The sequence below is a fragment of the Urocampus carinirostris genome, chromosome 15 (assembly GCF_059441175.1).
Source record: "Urocampus carinirostris isolate Australia breed hairy pipefish chromosome 15, RoL_Ucar_1.0, whole genome shotgun sequence".
In the NCBI taxonomy this organism is placed as follows: domain Eukaryota; kingdom Metazoa; phylum Chordata; class Actinopteri; order Syngnathiformes; family Syngnathidae; genus Urocampus; species Urocampus carinirostris.
The window spans coordinates 34749988-34768783 of NC_142363.1; the positions used below are offsets into that span (position 1 = coordinate 34749988).

Sequence of the window (18796 nt, forward strand, 5' to 3'; positions counted from 1 at the left end):
ACACAAAGAGTCTCAAAGGGCTGCACAGATTATTGCAAACCACAGACTATTATAACACCATCCCCTGATCTAAAACCAACATGAGTGCAAGGGAAAACTCAAAAACCTAAAGTCAAGTCAAGTCATGTTTATTTGTGACACTAATAAACACAAGGAGTCTCAAAGGGCTAAACAGATCAAAGACCATTGCAAACTACAGACTATTATGGCAACATCCCCTGATCTAAAACCTACATGAGGGCAAGGGAAAACTCAAAAACCTCAAGGCAAGTCAATTCAAGTCATGTTTATTTGTTTGGCCCTTAATGACAAAGAGTCTCAAAGGGCAGCACAGACCAGAAATGATTGCAAACCACAGACTATTATGACACCATCCCCTGATCTAAAACACACATGAGAGCAAGGAAAAACTCAAAACCTCAAAATGAGGAAAATAAAGAAAGCTTGAGAAAGTCGTGAGCTGGTATCTATTAGCATGTACTCGTTAGCATCCACCCATAGAGAAATTATTTATTTTTGAAATTTTTAAGGACACCTCTTACTACGCACTCCACTTTTAATGCATAATGATTTTTAAATATAAAATTATAGTCAAAGAACACTCTTAATGCACTTGGTTTAGGGTGTTGGATGACATAATCTAAGATTGGTTAATATTGTTTTAATAATTATCTTTTTTCTAGTTCAGTTTCATGACCAGTCCTGTACAAGATTGATAAACCTATAATCAGTCGAAAAAAAAAAAAATCTTTTATGAAAAAATATCATTGGTATGATAGTTCAGCCTATTATTCAAATCAATGTTGTTTTTTTACTGAAGGTTTTGTTTACCACTAGGAGGCACTAAATATTACACACTGTCCCTATCACTGTCATTGCACTCAATTCATATTTTTGTTGTGGAGCAAAAAATGCTGGTCTACTTTTGATCCCAAGAGCCAAGAAGAAATCCACAAGTTTGAGAGTGTTCTCCATTCGGGCCCCGGTGCAGTGGAACGCTCAGCCCTCTAAGATTTGCCTCTTTGATACTTCAGCTTTACAGATGAACATGACTTGAAAACATTTAAATAGCTAGATCTTGTATATTAAAAAATGAGAGTGATCATCTTCTTCCAAGAGAGAAGCTTCGTTTATACAATGACATCCTGGGACCAAAATTCGACCCGACATGCAAATGTTGGGGCGGTCTTGATGGTGACTCAAGATCTGAAGAAGAAGCCGGTCCTGCTCCGTTTGTCCTCAGAACCAGCGGCGTCCATACATGGGCTGCCGGGCTTCCCTACACCCGTCGCACCATTCAAGGAGCGCAGTTGTCGGGGGCCCGGCAACTCGACCATACATGGAGAAAAGCGGGCCCCCTCCCTAGTTATATAACAGCCCGACCTGACGCTCTGCTACCCCCTGCTTGAAGCTTTCCCGGGTGGACGGTGCTGATCTGGTGAGTACCAAACTCAGAAGGGAGAGAACCGGGGATAGATTATTTCATTTCATTTTCTACCATTCCTGGGCCACATTCTTTTGCTGTACGGCAAAGGAATACATAGGTAGATGTCTAGATGTCTAGATATAGACGTCTAGATAGATAGATGTCTAGATAGATGTCTAGATATATAGATGTCCAGATAGATAGATGTCTAGATATATAGATGTCTAGGTAGATAGATGTCTAGAGAGATGTCTAGATAGAAAGATGGATAGATGTCTAGATAGAAAGACAAATAGATAGAAAGAGATAGATGTCTGGATAGATAGATGGATAGATGTCTAGATAGTTGGATAGATAGAGGTAAAGATAGTTGGATAGATAGATGTCTAGATGGATAGAGGTCTAGACGTCTAGATAGATAGAGGTCTAGACGTCTAGATAGATAGATGTCTAGACGTCTAGATAGATAGATGTCTAGACGTCTAGATAGATAGATGTCTAGACGTCTAAAAAGATAGATGTCTAGATAGATAGATGTCTTGATAGATAGATGTCTAAATAGAAAGATGGATGTCTAAATAAAAAGATAGATAGACAGATGTCTAGATGTCTAGAGGATGGATGTCTAAATAGATGTCTAGATATATGTCTAGATAGAAAGATAGGTGGATGTCTAAATAGAGTAAATCGGCAAATTAGGAAAAAAAAGACAATTGATAAAAGTTACAATATATTTTTAGTTCAAACAAATACAAATCTTGAGTGTTCACATTTTAAGACTTTCAAAATTTGGATTCAAGACATTTAATGCCAATGAAGGTCTTATTTTTAGAATAATGAATTTAATGCCGTTTAAGACTTGTCAAGGATCTGCGGAGGAACCCCGCACCGCAGCCATGAAATTTATGAAGTATCGAAAAAGCAATCACTTTATGCTAAGGATCGACTGCTCATGTCTGTTTCAGAAGCGACAGAATGTGCGACGACGACGAGACCACGGCACTGGTTTGCGATAACGGTTCAGGTCTGGTGAAGGCCGGTTTTGCCGGGGATGACGCCCCCCGGGCCGTCTTCCCCTCCATTGTCGGACGCCCCCGGCACCAGGTAAGGAACGGAGCTGCTTTCGAAATATGTTTATTTGTGACACCCTTAATCACAAGGAGTCTCAAAAGGCTGCACAGACCACAGATTTCTGCAAACTACAAACTATTATGACACCACCCTCTGATCTAAAACCTTCATGAGGGCAAGGGAAATCTCAAAAACCTCAAATCAAGTCATGTTTATTTGTGACGCCCTTAATCACAAAGAGTCTCAAAGGGCTGCACAGATCAAAGACTATTGCAAACCACAGACTATTATGACAGCATCCCTTGATCTAAAACCTACATGAGGGCAAGGGAAAACTCAAAAACCTCAAGTCAAGTCATGTTTATTTGTGACGCCCGTAATCACAAAGAGTCTCAAAGGGCTTCACAGACCACATATTATTGCAGACCACAGACTATTATTACACCATCCCCTGATCTAAAACCAACATGAGGGCACGGGAAAACTCAAAAACCTCAAGTCAGACAACAGAACGTAAGGCAAAAGCTGCACTGGACTACAAGTCACAGGTGCCCAAGTTATGGAACAGGGGTGGGCAAACTATGGACCGTGGGCCACATGGGACCCAAAAAGCCTGCTCAACAAATTTGATGAGACTAATCATATTGGCGGGTGGTTCTTGTCCCCATGAACCGCAGAAACCGAGGGATTTCTTGTACAATTAACCAAGGGTGGTTCTCCCTCAGGGCGTGATGGTGGGCATGGGCCAGAAGGACTCGTACGTGGGCGACGAAGCCCAAAGCAAGAGGGGCATCCTGACCCTCAAGTACCCCATCGAGCACGGCATCATCACCAACTGGGACGACATGGAGAAGATCTGGCACCACACCTTCTACAACGAGCTCCGCGTGGCCCCCGAAGAGCATCCCACTCTCCTGACCGAGGCCCCCCTCAACCCGAAAGCCAACCGGGAGAAGATGACGCAGATCATGTTCGAGACCTTCAACGTGCCCGCCATGTACGTGGCCATTCAGGCCGTGCTCTCGCTCTACGCCTCCGGACGAACCACCGGTACGTTAATCCTGCCAAATATCGAAAATCGTATTTCAAAATGTAGAAAGAGAATTTTCAGGATCGGAAATTAATTATAGTGGCATTTAAGACCATCATCTTTAGGTTAATAGTGTTTCATAGATATTATCAACTTAAAACGGGGGGGGAGTCGGGGGCGGGGAGTCAAAAAAGCAAGAAAAACATGGAAAAGAGAAAGGAAAAAAGAAAGGAAATACATAAAAAAGGGGAGAAATTGGAAGAAAAAAATGGGAAAATAGAAAGGGAATGAATAAAAACAGGAGAAATTAGAAGAAAAATGGGAAAATAAGAAAAAGTTGAAATTAAATAGAAAGAAAAGATAGGAAAAAACTAAAATAGGGGGAAAAAAGAGGGAGTGAGGTGAAAGTGGAAAATGATTAAAACGGGGGAAGAGCAAGGAGAACAAAAAAGGGAAAATGGAAAAAAGGATAAAGGAAAATAAAGAAAGGGGAAAAAAGAAAAAAAGAAAAAGAGAAGATAAAGGGAAAAGGAGAAAGGGAAAAAATGAGTGATAATGGGAGAGGAAAAAAAGAAATAAGAAAATAAAAGTCAAAAGGGGTGAAATAAAAAGGAAAAGGGGGAAATAAAAAAAAAAGAAGAAATAGAAAAGATGCAAAAGAAAAAGCAAAAAACTGAAAAAAGGAAAGGGGAAAAAGGAGAAGAAAAAAAAGAGAAAGGGGGTATATAAAAGGAAAAGGAAACAAGAACATAAAAAAAAAAACGGTCAGGAGAAACCTGGCGGCCAGAAGTAAAATATGGAAAGAGGAGGAATGGGTAAACAAGTTAAAAAAGAAAAAAGATATAAAGGAAAGAAAAAAAGAAGGACAATTGAAATAAGAGTAAACAATTAAAAAAAGAATGATAGAGAAGGAAAAAGAAAAAAATTGAAAAAAAGGACAATAAACCGAAAAGCATAAAAATAAAAAGGGGAAAAGCAGTCAAAATAAGTAGCGATCAATAATAATTTAATCATACAAATTTAGGATGAACCACTTAATTTTCGTAACATTCAACTGATTTGTAAAAATGTCCATTTTCAACACAAAAATGACAGTTGTTTTATTTGTTTTAATAAACAACGCGTATTTCGTAACTAACTATAAACTGGAGGGAATATTTTTAGCATCTGCTAGCATTGAGGTGATCCAATCTGAGTTTTATTAGCAACTCGATGTTCCCGTCCTGGCTTTCTCAGGCATCGTTTTGGATTCCGGCGACGGGGTGACGCACAACGTTCCCATCTACGAGGGTTACGCCCTCCCGCACGCCATCATGCGTTTGGACTTGGCCGGACGCGACCTGACCGATTACCTGATGAAAATCCTCACCGAGCGCGGCTACTCCTTCGTCACCACAGGTAAGCTCGCCGCCACAAAAAAAGCCTTTTCTCCCTCTAACGTTTCGCCTCTTAGCCGAGCGGGAGATCGTGCGCGACATCAAAGAGAAACTGTGCTACGTGGCGCTGGACTTTGAGAACGAAATGGCCACCGCCGCCTCGTCCTCGTCCCTGGAGAAGAGCTACGAGCTCCCCGACGGGCAAGTCATCACCATCGGGAACGAGAGATTCCGGTGTCCCGAGACCCTCTTCCAGCCCTCCTTTATTGGTAAGTACCGGTTAAGTGTAGAGTTTTCAGTTTTCTATGGACTCCCCAGGGATTATTCCGTTCAAATCCAAGACTTTTTAAAACATTTTCAAGACCACATCCAATAAAATTTAAATGGTAAATGGTCAGCATTTCTATAGCGCTTTTCAAGTCAATGAAGACCTCCCAAAGTGCTTTACAATGTGCTTCACACTTACCCATTCACACACACACACACTCACACACCAATAGTCCAAACGTTTTGAGGATAATCAAGATGCTAAATGGTAAATGGTCTGCATTTCGATAGCGCTTTTCAAGTCAATGAAGACCTCCCAAAGCGCTTTACAATGTGCTTCACACTTACCCATTCACACACACACACACTCATACACCAATAGCGGCCATGCAGCCATGCAAAGCGCCGACCTGCTTTATTGGAGGTATTAGGGATTCAGTGTCTTGCCCAGGGACACTTCGACATATAACACAAAGGAGCCGGGAATCAAACCTGCGATCTCTTGATCCCAAGACAAGCGCTCTACCTCCTGACACTGGAGGCAGGCGCAGAGTCAGGAACTTTAAAGACCTTGGTGGAACCATGGGACTATAAGGTGTACCTGAATATAAGTCACATTCATTTTATAAATTTTAAAAACAAAAGCTTTACCGGAATATAGACCACATATAAAACACATATTTACAGTGAACAGTTTCTCTTAAAGCAATCTCTGATTTTGATATCCTACAACTCAGTATTTTTTGGACTAAAAGATGAGCATCTTTGAGACAGCACCACCCCTGCTATAGACAAAGCCACACCAAGGTATAAACCATAGATCACCGTGTAAAACGCATATCTCACAACTCAGTATCTTATATATATATATATATATATATATATATATATATATATATAAAAGCAAATTCTTCTATATAAATATATATATATGCAAATATATAAGCAAATTCAATTCTAGTGTTGAAAATATTATGATTGAAAATATGATGAAAAATTATGCTTTTAAGTAACCTCTAACATTAACATCTCATAACTCAGTGTTTTCTGGACTGTAAGATGGACCCATTTATAGTCAAGTCAAGTCATGTTTATTTGTGACGCCCTTAATCACAAGGAGTCTCCAAGGGCTGCACGGATCGAAGACTATTGCAAACTACAGACTATTATGACACCATCCCCTGATCTAAAACCTACATGAGGGCAAGGAAAAACTCAAAAACCTAAACATGAGGAAATTGAAGAAACCTTGAGAAGGGACTGCACATGAGTTAATCCCCCTTCCAACATGACCAGGATGCAATGGATATATAAACCTAATCCATGAGATTGAAGAGAAATAAACAATAGAAATAGCAAACAATAGAAAATTAATAGTAAATCAAGCATGTTAGCGCACTACCCAAAGCTGAAATGGAAAAAAACAGAAAAAAATATGGTAAAATGAGAAAAAAATAGATAAATGTATATATGTATAGATGTACAGATAGATGTATAAATGTATAGATTGATAGATGTATGTATAGATAGATGTATAGATAGATGTATAAATAGATGCATAGATTGATAGATGAATAGATAGATGTAATTCAAGTCAAGTCACATTTATTTATATAGCCCTTAGTCACAAAAAATGTCTCAAAGGACTGCACAGGATTACAATTACAAAATTACACAATGACCTGATCTTAAACCAGCATGCGGGCAAGGAACAACTCAAAAACCTCAGTGTGAGAAGAAAAGAGAAACCTTGAGAAAGGACCTCACATGTGGTAATCCCCCTTCCAGGATTGACCAGGGTGAAATACAATTAGCATTACTGTACACATAATAGTAAACATTAGGTAAGATGTATAGATGTATAGATGGATGTATAGATGTATAGATAGATGGATAGATAGATAGATAGATACTTCATTCACCCCCGTAGGGAAATTAACACTTCCAGTAGTATCCTTGTGTTGAAAATAAAATAATAATAAAATAAAAGAAATAGAACACGAAAATACCCAATATAACGTGTTGATATTAAGTATTTAAATAGTGCTACGGAAAATACACACTGTAATAAAAGTAGGATAACATGCAAATGCAGGGGTGGGGTTTAATGTGGACTTTGATTCCCCCGGGTGGAGTTAAAGAGCCTCATGGTTGTATAGTGTTTCCATTTTGTACCACAAGAGGGCAATAAATATTACACACAGTCCCTTTAAAGACAAATATGTTTCCTCCTAGCTGCATTTGAAGTTGCCCACCCCCCTGCCCGATTCTCCTTCACCCCATCTTATTTAAAGAAGCTTGCAAATCTTCGCATGTGCTGCAGGCAGCTGTCCGCCGCAGCGCCTGTTTGGGCAGCTGACACAACTGACTTGAGCGAATTTGCCCCCCACTCCCAACCCCTCCCCACATAAGGCATGGAATCGGCGGGCATCCACGAGACCACCTACAACAGCATCATGAAGTGCGACATCGACATCAGGAAGGACCTTTACGCCAACAACGTCCTTTCGGGGGGCACAACCATGTACCCCGGCATCGCCGACCGCATGCAGAAGGAGATCACCGCTCTGGCGCCCAGTACCATGAAAATTAAGGTAACTATAGCAACGGGACCGCCCCAAAATTGAAAAATAGTCCATCAATAAACCCTCAAAAGGTGGCCAACAGCTGAAACAGGTTCTTCTACCCCTAAGAATCTGTTAACCTATATAAAACGAAAATAACACCATCACAACAGCAGTGTTCCCCAAGATTTGTTGACAGAACTATCTTCAGGTATTTGAAAAATAAATCCCCACAAAGATGGCCAACAGCTGAAACAGGCCCTCGTAAGCCGGAAAAATGGCAGACAGCTAGCTGCACGTAAATTGTAAACCTAAATTGGGTAAACGAATACTAACACAACAGGTGCATTTCCTAAAACTTGTTGACACAACTATGATTAATCATTAAAAAATAAATATGTTTTTTAAAAAAACTTCCACAAAGATGGCCGACAGCTAAAACAGGCCCTCGTAAGCCACAAAAATGGCAGACAGCTGCACGTAAATTGTGAACTTAAATTGAGTAAAACGAATACCAACACAACAGGTGCATTTCCTAAAACTTCTTGACACAACTATGATCAATTATTAAAAAAAGAATACGTTTTTAAAAAAAATCCACAAAGATGGCCGACAGCTAAAACAGGCCCTCGTAAGTCACAAAAATAGCAGACAGCTGCACTTAAATTGTGAACCTAAATTAAGTAAAACAAATACCAACACAAGTGCATTTCCTAAATCTTGTTGACATAACTATGACCAAGTATTCAAAAGTAAATGTGTTTTTAAAAAAAAACTTCCACAAAGATGGCCGACAGCTGAAACAGGTCCTCGTAAGCCAGAAAAATGGCAGACAGCTGCACGTAAATTGTGAACCGAAATTGAGTAAAACGAATACTAACACAACAGGTGCATTTCCTAAAACTTGTTGACACAACTATGATCAATCATTAAAAAATAAACACGTTTTTTAAAAACACTTCGACAAAGATGGCCGACAGCTGAAACAGGTCCTCGTAAGTCACAAAAATGGCAGACAGCTGCACGTAAATTGTGAACCTAAATTGAGTAAAACAGATACTAACACAACAAGTGCAGTTCCTAAAACTTCTTGACACAACTATGATCAATTATTAAAAAATCAATACGTTTTTTTAAAAAATCCACAAAGATGGCCGACAGCTGAAACAGGCCCTCGTAAGCCACAAAAATGGCAGACAGCTGCACGGAAATTGTGAACCTAAATTGAGTAAAACCAATACTAACACAACAGGTGCATTTCCTAAAACTTGTTGACACAACTATGGTCAAATATTAAAAAATAAATACGTTTTTTTAAAAAAATCCACAAAGATGGCCGACAGCTGAAACAGGTCCTCGTAAGCCACAAAAATGGCAGACAGCTGCACTTAAATTGTGGACCTAAATTGAGTAAAATGAATACCAACACAACAGGTGCATTTCCTAAAACTTGTTGACTCAAGTATGATCAATTATTGACAAATAAACGTGTTTTTAAAAAAAAAAAAACTTCCACAAAGATGACCAACAGCTTAAACAGGTCCCCCTAACTCAGAAAAAAGGCTGACAGCTGCCCGGAAGTAGCAGAATTTGCTTAAACTTGACAAAACTTTCATCAAAGCGTGGGCACGTTTGATTTCTAGGACAGTTTTTATTTTATTTTTACGTTCCCAAAATAAAGTGCAGTTACACCTCCACCACACTAGGGCGCAGTGGCGTTCACATTTATTCTCCATGCCGTTCATATAGCACAGAGTATAACCATTGAGTATAAAGTGTTGACACAAAGTCTAGCAAAGGGGGGGGGTCAGAAATTAATTGAGAAGCTCTGATATGAATCAATAACCTACAAACTTCTGCGACAACAGCATAAAAACCATAAACCCAAATTCAGTAAAAAAGAATTCCAACACAGTAGCAGTGTTTGCAAACATGTATGAGCCCTTCTGACTCACTTAAAAATTTGAAAAAAAAATAAAAATGATTTCCATAAGGTGGAAGTTCTCCTTCCTGACCTAAATGCTTTCATTTTTGTTGTTGTTCTTTTTCAGATCATCGCACCCCCAGAGAGGAAATACTCGGTGTGGATCGGCGGCTCCATCCTGGCCTCGCTGTCCACTTTCCAACAAATGTGGATCAGCAAGCAAGAGTACGATGAGGCCGGACCCTCCATCGTGCACAGGAAGTGCTTCTAAGCCCCGCCCCTGTGCACAGGAAGTGCTTCTAAGCCCCGCCTCCTCGACCCAACCACTTGTTTACAATTTCTACATGCCTTTATAAATAAACTACCAGCTGGGACTCTGTCTTCTTTTAAGCAAGCAAATGCTCTACACCAAGTCTCAATAACCTATGGTTCGCGAGCCAGATATGGCTCTTTTTATTGGTACATATGCCTAGGAGATGAAATTATTCCCTCGCAAATTGTATCTATAGGGTACCAATTCTGTTATACACTGACCTGAGTCCAGTGAGCACATAGCGCTAATATAATGGCAGGTTTGGTCCAGTATATAAAGAGCATACTCCCCACTAGAATAGAATAGAATAGAATATACCTTTATTGTCATTGTTACAAAATGGGTTAACATATTGTGACAACGAAATTGGGCATGACACTCCAGTTTCACACATTCACAGTGAGGTAAAAAACCCGAGAAGATAAAGGAACAGAGAAGATAAGGTTATAAAACAAGGAGGATAAGGTTATAGGTTATACTAGTTTACAGTCAAGGTGTCACACCAAAAGACCCCGTTGTGACTGTGCGTTGCTAAGGAATCTTTATATGGATACTCCTTAAACAATTTAGGTACATTGTTGAGACATTTTAGGATGAAAACCCATAGAAAAAAAGTAAACACCCAAAAATCTCACATAGAGCAATTTGATTGAGTGAGCGGTAAGGCTGGGCAGAGCTATGCACACAGCGCACTTCTCTCTGCCCAGCGGCATCTGCACCAAAGGTAAATACATCGGTTTCCTCGTTTGCAGTATTTGGTGACATTCTTACAAAAGAACTCTGCTAGCACCTCGTTTTGATACCAATATTTGTGGAAAAACTATGGTCAAAATAAGCCTCAACGATCTTAAGTAACTGCGGGAGGGAGACAAGTTTAAAGTGGTATGTTTATTCATATGGGACGCAGACTCTGGCATTATTCTCATTTTATAAATTGTATCAAATCATCTAAGGTCACAACGTGAAAGCAAATACCCTGAATAATTTGCTTTTGTTTGGAGAGTGGGTTAGGCGGCTTTGCTGATTTTTTTTTCTTAAAATAAATGGTATGGTTTCATGTACTATTACGGCTCTTTGGGTCAAAAAGTTTGCCGACCCCTGCTCTACGCCCTCAGTATGGTCATTGAGGGTGCACGAGAGATTGCTCACCCGGTCTACAAGGGTTTGGTGCACTTGAAGAAGGCATTGACCATGTTCCTCTGGGAGTCTTATCTGGGCTGTTCTGTCCCCGTATAACCGGTGCCATATTCTGGTCCGCATTGTCTGATTGGTTTCCAGTGGGAGTTGGACTCCTCCAAGGCTGCCCTATGTCACCAAATCTGTTCATAAATTTCATGATCATAATTTCTGGGCGCAGCTGTGGCGTTTAAAATGTCCGGTTTGGGGGTCTCAGAATCGCATCTCTACTTTGTGGCACCTTTAGCTTCCTCAGACCATGTTCTTCAGCTCTCACTGGAGCGGTTTGAGGCAGAATGTGAAGATGTCATGATGAAGATCAGCACCAGTGAAATATGTCAAGACACATATCATTGGAAAGCCTGAAATATTTGGATTCAATTTTTCAAGATGTACTTCTTACTGAAATATCAGGATCAGTCTGAAACGAGATACCCGAAAACTATAAAGCCGGTCTACCTCACCAAAATCCGCTCTGCTAGTCAGCTAATGAAACAATTCTCTGCAAAGATGGTCTTGTGTACATTTACGACAGTCTAGTGAATCCAACCGTGTAAAACATTTACTCCATAACAAATTATAAAGAAAATCCGCCAAAGAGCATCTCTGCATCGTTTGACGTTGTAATCAGTCGGTTTTGCCCCATAAATCCATTTTACAAGTAAAGAAACTCGTAAGATATCCTTCCAATATGCCTGGGGCTCTGTCCGTTCAATTGACGCCACTCTCGAAAAATTAATAATTTTCACACTACACAGCCTGCAAAAGCCTATCAGGACCTGTATTAAAAAAACAAAACAGACACGCATTACTTTGGCTCCAAAATATTGAGCCATTAATAATGACAGATTCAAATGACGATTGACACATTGGTTAGTCAATGAAATTTCCAACATAAAAATAGGCATTCGTTTGGGGTGTATTCAAATCAGAGCCCAAAATAAACGTGCGTAATGCCACTCGCGATCCATTTTTACATGCGACTATCACGCGCAAGTATGCACAATCAGTGATTGACTACTGGAAAGACAAGTCAAACATTTACAACCCTTTCAAAATGTCTAAAAAGTTGGCCAAAGTCAAAACCACGTTTGCAGAAGTGTTAGAGCTGTGCACTCGTTGTCTTGGACACTTTTGGAAACACCTAGACATAACCTTGAAAAAAATGTGTAAAATACAAGGTTAAGTTTTTCAGATTGTGATCAAATTCTACAAGGTACTAGGTAAGGCTTCAAGCTATTGTTTCACCTGTTTTCCAGCAAAGATGCCAACGCTACACTCACCTGCAGGCAACAATTCAGGGAAGAATGTTTCTGCGTGTTCTAACTCAGATTACTCAATGTTAGTAGCACTTGCAATTATGATTTCAGTTTGGGACTAAACTCCAGGGTGTTACCTTTCGAAAAAAAAACAAAAAACGTCAGCATTCAACTTACTATGGGTATGTCTTGGATTAAGATTTTAGGGGTATTTTACAGGATTGTTAAGGGGTTATTGTCTGAGAATAGTCCGATATAATAACAAAATGATTATTTATTTACATTTATTAATCATTATTTTTTTCATCTTGATGTACATGAAGACTGATGTAAACGCGAATCCTTGCCCATGTGCTCAAGAGCCACGATTTTCAACCTCTGCCAAAATAAATTAAATCTCAGAAACAGAAATTAATATGTTAAAATAATTTTGGAGAGGTGTTGTAAAAGGATAGTGGGATGTGTGGACGGGTTCTAAGGGGAGGACAGGGCACTTGTATGATGCGGCAGGGGTAAACCAGTGAAAGCTTTCAGGCCCTGCTGTTGAACAAAGAGTGTGATGTGTCACCCTGACCTGAGTGACATGGCCGCTTTCTCGTGTCCCGTTTCATGTGGAGGGACGAAAGCATGACCAACTTAGGTGTCGAAGTACTTAACTTGTTTGGGTTTTGGGCATTTGGGTTGGCCATGGTCCCAAATTTTTTGTGTGTTTTTTGCTTTTTCTTTTCCCTTTTATTTTATTTGTTATTGTATGTGTTTGTCTTGCTGTCGGTCACCCCTCTTGAGGGATATGACCAAGGTAGATAGATAGATAGATAGACTTAATATAAAGCATTAACAAAATAACACAACCCCATCATGCATCATATCGGTAACAACATCTACCCTTTAGCATGAATTGAATGTAAACTAAATCCAATCCTACGTCCACGTGAAGCGAATTACTCGGAAAGCAGAAGCCGGCGAGTGTGTGCGCTAGCTAGCGCAAGGACGAAGAGGAGGAGCGAGGAAGAGGAGGTGGCGGGGGCACTACTTAAGGGCGGATTAACGCCGGCGACGACATTCTACGCTAGTCCGCCGCCGACACCTGATGTGAGGATCCGGCACCTCGGAGGGCTTACCAGTCACCCCCGCCCTTTATCTTGATCACCCCCAGAACCCCCACCACATGACGGGGGGCAACGTGGCGGCGGCGGCGGCCGAACAAAGAGACGCTCAGCTCGGCGGGATGCGCTCCGAGATTGGATTCTTTCTCGGGGGGGAATAGAACAGCGGAGAAAAATATATTTTTGATTTTTCTTTTTTGGGGTAGACTTGAGGACCCCCCACCACCACCAGTTGTGCCCCCTCCTGCTCCTCCGGATGCTCAGAAATGGGGGAATGGACTATACTAGAGAGGCTCCTGGAGGCTGCTGTCCAGCAGCACTCGACTATGATAGGAAGGTAAGGCGAGAAGGAAAAAAGGACAAGAAAGGGACGCAGCAGCCTCCAGGATCGTCTTGAGCATGGTCCACGGCCCCCCCTCTTAACACAGCTTCTGTCTTGTGCAGTCTGTGAACACCCCACCCCACCCAATCCCTCTTTTTTTCCTTTTTTGGTGTTTGTATTGTGGGTGTTTAATCAAGGTAAAGGTATATGGTGGACTGATCCTTGCTTATGTGGAGATAAATGTATGAATAAACAGGTACAAATTGATGCTATATAAATAAATGAACATATCAATACATTCAGTAATAGCTAAACATATGACATAAATGGAATCTATTCATATATATATATATATATATATATATATATATATCCATCCATCCATTATCCGTACCGCTTATCCTCAGTAGGGTCGCGGGGGTGCTGGAGCCCATCCCGGGCAGTGGGAAGGGGACACCCGGAACTGGTTGCCAGCCAGTCGCAGGGCACACAGGGAGAGACAATTCGTGCGCTCATTCATACCTAGGGACAATTTGGATCGGTCAATTAACCTGACATGCATGTTTTTGGAATGTGGGAGGAAACCGGAGTGCCCGGAGGAAACCCACGCAAGCACGGGGAGAACCTGCAAACTCCGCACAGGAAGGTTGGTAGCTGGATTTGAACCCATGACCTCAGAACTGTGCCGCACACGCGCTAACCACTGTGCCACCGTGCTGCCCCTATATTATATATATATATGCAATTTGTGATTCATATTGTCATTTCTTTCAGTATCTATTCTCTATTTTGTTGTGTATTTTGTAGTGCATTTTGTCATTTATGAATTCCAGTATTCATTCTGTCGTGTATAATGTTTTGTATTTTCTAGTATATTTTGTCATTTATTTCGTCATGAATTTTGCCATTCATTGATTTCATCATGGATTTTTTCGTGTAATTTGCCATTATTTATTTTAGTATTTATTTTGTCATGTATTTAGTCGTGTAGTCTTTAATGAATTTGTGATTTTTTTTGTCATTTATTTCGGTATTTATTCTGTCATGTATTTTGATATTTATTTATTTCAGTATTCCGCCAAGTATTTTATTGTGTATCTTGTGTATTAGTCATTTATTTTGTAATGCAGTATGTTGTGTAATTTGTCAAGTATGTTGTTATTTGTCATTTACTTATTTATTGTTTTAAGTATTTTGTTGTGTATTTTCTTATATATTTGTTGTGTAATTTGACTTTTTGTGTATTTGGTTGCGTATTATGTATTTAGTCATTTTTTATGCAATTAATTTATTTTGTTAATTTTCCCATGTATTCTGTTGTGTATTTTGTCAAAAATGTTTTTGTCTTTTGTGTTAAATTTGTCGTTTTTGTGTGTATTATGTTGAATATTTAGTCATTTATTTTGCCATTTATTTACCACGGTATTCATTTTCCCGTGTATTTTGTTGTGTATTTCGTGATGTATTTAGTCGTGTATTTTGTCACAACAAAATGTTATTCAAATGAGGGGGCGGGGCAAACTGGCTGAGCTTTCCACCTACTGGTTGATGGAAGAGTACACCGATCCACTGAAAAAAACAGCAGTTTCTTCCACAACTAATCAACCAATGGGTGAAAACCTTTGCCAGTTGGCCCCGCCTCTATTAAAATATTTTGTTGTAAAAAATTACATGACAAAAAAATACCTAAATACATGAATACATTACTAAAATGCATTTTTAATGTAGGTATTTTGTGGTTTATGTTTGATTGTTCATTTGGCATACATTTCCAGGTATTTGTTCATTTGTACATTTATTTCTACATACGGGATGATCGGTCCACCATAGAGGTAAGCCCGGTGAGCATTTCAGCACCGGACAGCTCCCTCAGTGTCCCCGCCTTCCTGGTCCGGGTCCCCCTTTGAAACGAGTTGACTTGTTTGCACTTTGTCTTTTCCCTTTATCGAAAAAGGATCCTGCTGACGGTGGTGGTGATCTTCCGGATCCTGATCGTGGCCATCGTGGGCGAGACGGTGTACGACGACGAGCAGACCATGTTTGTCTGTAACACGCTACAACCGGGTTGCAACCAGGCCTGCTACGACAAAGCCTTTCCCATTTCCCACATCCGATACTGGGTCTTCCAGATCATCATGGTCTGCACCCCCAGCCTCTGCTTCATCACCTACTCCGTGCACCAGTCGGCCAAGCAGAAAGAGCGCCGGTACTCCACCGTCTACCTGACGCTGGATAAAGAACCCGACTCCTTGCTGAAAAGAAGCGGCATCGGCGGGGGAGGAAGCGGAGGAGGTGGGGAAGACTCGTCCAAGAAGATCAAAAACACGGTGGTCAACGGCGTCATGCTGCAAAACAGTGACAACTCCACCAAGGAGCCGGAGCCGGACTCCCTGGAGAGCAAGGAGACGGCCCACTCGGCGGCCGCCAGGACTACAAAGTCCAAAATGAGGCGGCAGGAGGGCATCTCGCGCTTCTACATCATCCAGGTGGTCTTCCGCAACGCCCTGGAGATCGGGTTCCTGGTGGGCCAGTATTTCCTGTACGGCTTCAACGTGCCCTCCGTCTACGAGTGCGACCGCTACCCGTGCATCAAAGACGTGGAGTGCTACGTGTCGAGACCCACCGAGAAAACCGTCTTCCTGGTTTTTATGTTCGCCGTCAGCGGTTTTTGCGTGGTGCTCAACCTGGCCGAGCTCAACCATCTGGGCTGGCGAAAGATCAAGACGGCGGTCAGGGGGGTGCAGGCCCGGAGGAAGTCCGTCTACGAGATCCGGAACAAGGACTTGCCGCGTATGAGCGTGCCCAATTTCGGGCGCACCCAGTCCAGCGACTCGGCTTATGTCTGAAATCCATACCGAGACTCTTGACTCGTACCTCCCCCTTTCTGTGAATTTGGGATTATTCATAATTTGACCCAGTCCAGCAATTCAGCCTATGTCTGAAACCACAGATTTCCCCCCAAAAGGACCTGAGACTTGTACCTCCCCCTCTCGTTGCGTCAATTTTTTGGATTACTCGCAATTGGACTTTACCACACACAGGAGAAGTACTGCAACTAGGCTCCCATCTGAAACTATGAGCCTCCCCCCCAAAAAAAACTTGTACCTCCCCCTCTCTGTGAATTTTGGATTACTCACAATTGGACTTGAGAATTCCAGTGACTCTTCATACGCCTGAAACCAAGGCCATCGCCCCCACTCTGACCCGTACCCCGCCCTATTTCCATCAATTCTGGATTACAGACATTTTAACTTGACCACAAACAGGACACAGTCTTGCGCTTCGTCTTATGTCAGAAACTATTACCCACCCCCTGTAAAAGAATCTGACTCGTACCTCCCCCTCTTTCCGTTAATTCTGGATTACTTGCAATTTGACACAGGATCTAGCGACTAGCCTTAGAACCAGGCTTTCTATATACCTAATAATGTGACCTTTTTGGAAAAGAGGTCAACCACGGTCCCCCAGACACCCAGACCCTGACTCGAACCTCCCCCTTTCTTTCCATAAATCTTGGATTACTTATTCATTGCAGTGAAACTTCAATTCAACTTGAACTCAGTTTATTACAGGAACCAACACCCAAAAGACTGACTTGTACCTCCCCTTCTCCTCACATTAATTCTGATTACGAAGCATTAATTTGACATGACCACACAAAAGACTAAGTCCAGCAATTTGGCTTAGGTCTGAAACCATGCCCTCACAAACACAGAAACTCGTACCTCCCCCTCCATCTCATTGAATTAGGCATTCCTCAATTATTGCACTGAAGCTTCAATTTGACTTGGCTACACATAGAATAAAATGCTGTCCAGCTACTTGCTATAGATCTAAAACCAGAGCCTTTCCGGCTCCTTAAGGACTCAGACTCATACCTCCCCCTGAATTCCTCCGAAAATTTGGTATTTCATTGCACTGAAACTTCAATTTGACCTGACCACAGCAGTCCAGCTACTCGGTTTACATGTGAATCTCCCCCTCCGACCGTCCTCTGACAACCAAAACAACAGAATCGTACCTCCCCCTCTCGCTTTCCGTGAATTTCGGATTATTCATTCCTTGCACTGACACTTCTATTCGACTCAAAGGACAGAATCCAGCAGCTTATATATGAACCCCTCAACCCAAAAGACTGACTTGTACCTCTCCCTCTCATTCCATGAATTTTGGATTACTCATTGATTGCACTTTGATTGGACGCTTCATTAGGTACATAACCAACTACGGCACTACAATTTCTCGAGGGAAACATATTGAGGTACCTAATAATGTGAGGTAGACATCCGAAAAGCTTGATCCAAAAATGTACTTTTTCTTCTTCTCTCATCTACACATAGATAAATAGAACAAAAAGGACATTCATATACTCATATCCGTATAGTTAATAATAAATATATCCATTTTTTTTGTTGCCTGTGTCACACCAATTGACCTTAAAACAAACTACGTTGCTTTCTTATACGCTAACGTCTGTGACTTTTTATTTATCTATTTATTTTTGAGGACACACCAAAGCACCCACGGATTTTTTTGGCATTATTTCTTTCTTTACGTGTAATCAAGTGCCATACTTGTATATAGACATGATATAAATGTATACATATATATCTACAGAATATATATAGAATATAAAAATGAAATATTCACCTATTTCCTCAGCTTTTCTTTTGGGAAAATGAATATTCAATGGATAGAAAAATGCATCTGAATAGCTCCCATTTTTTTTCTAATTGTCCAAAAACGAATATGATAAAAAACACAGCACAAATTGTTTTTTTTTTCTATTTAAAATAAAAACGAAAAAAATGCTCTGGTGCTACGGTTGTTTTTTGAAATGTAACCAAAAAAAAAAAAATTCAAATAAGGAATGACGAGTCAATAAAAAGTGGGATTTATGACGAGTGTGTGAGGCGCATTTTTGTGTGAGTTGTGTAAATGTGTGGCCTTGGTGCAGTGTCT

At 40.8% G+C, this 18796-nt stretch overlaps 2 protein-coding genes and 1 long non-coding RNA gene across 4 annotated transcripts in view; 2 read left to right on the top strand and 1 right to left on the bottom strand.

Moving 5' to 3' along the window:
* The window catches only part of LOC148352219 (uncharacterized), a 120243-nt gene that overhangs the window by 35026 nt on the left and 66421 nt on the right, over positions 1–18796 (bottom strand). The window lies entirely within an intron of this gene.
* LOC148352221 (actin, alpha cardiac muscle 1) lies at positions 1285–10032 on the top strand. Its single transcript, XM_088353698.1, has 7 exons — positions 1285–1438; positions 2392–2530; positions 3223–3547; positions 4764–4925; positions 4981–5172; positions 7583–7764; positions 9786–10032. The coding sequence occupies exons 2-7, from the start codon at positions 2402–2404 to the stop codon at positions 9927–9929; spliced, it is 1134 nt and encodes a 377-aa protein (XP_088209824.1). The 5' UTR covers positions 1285–1438; positions 2392–2401; the 3' UTR covers positions 9930–10032.
* Positions 13465–18733, top strand: LOC148352222 (gap junction delta-2 protein). The gene is made up of 2 exons (XM_088354305.1): positions 13465–13849; positions 15789–18733. The coding sequence occupies exons 1-2, from the start codon at positions 13779–13781 to the stop codon at positions 16678–16680; spliced, it is 963 nt and encodes a 320-aa protein (XP_088210431.1). The 5' UTR covers positions 13465–13778; the 3' UTR covers positions 16681–18733.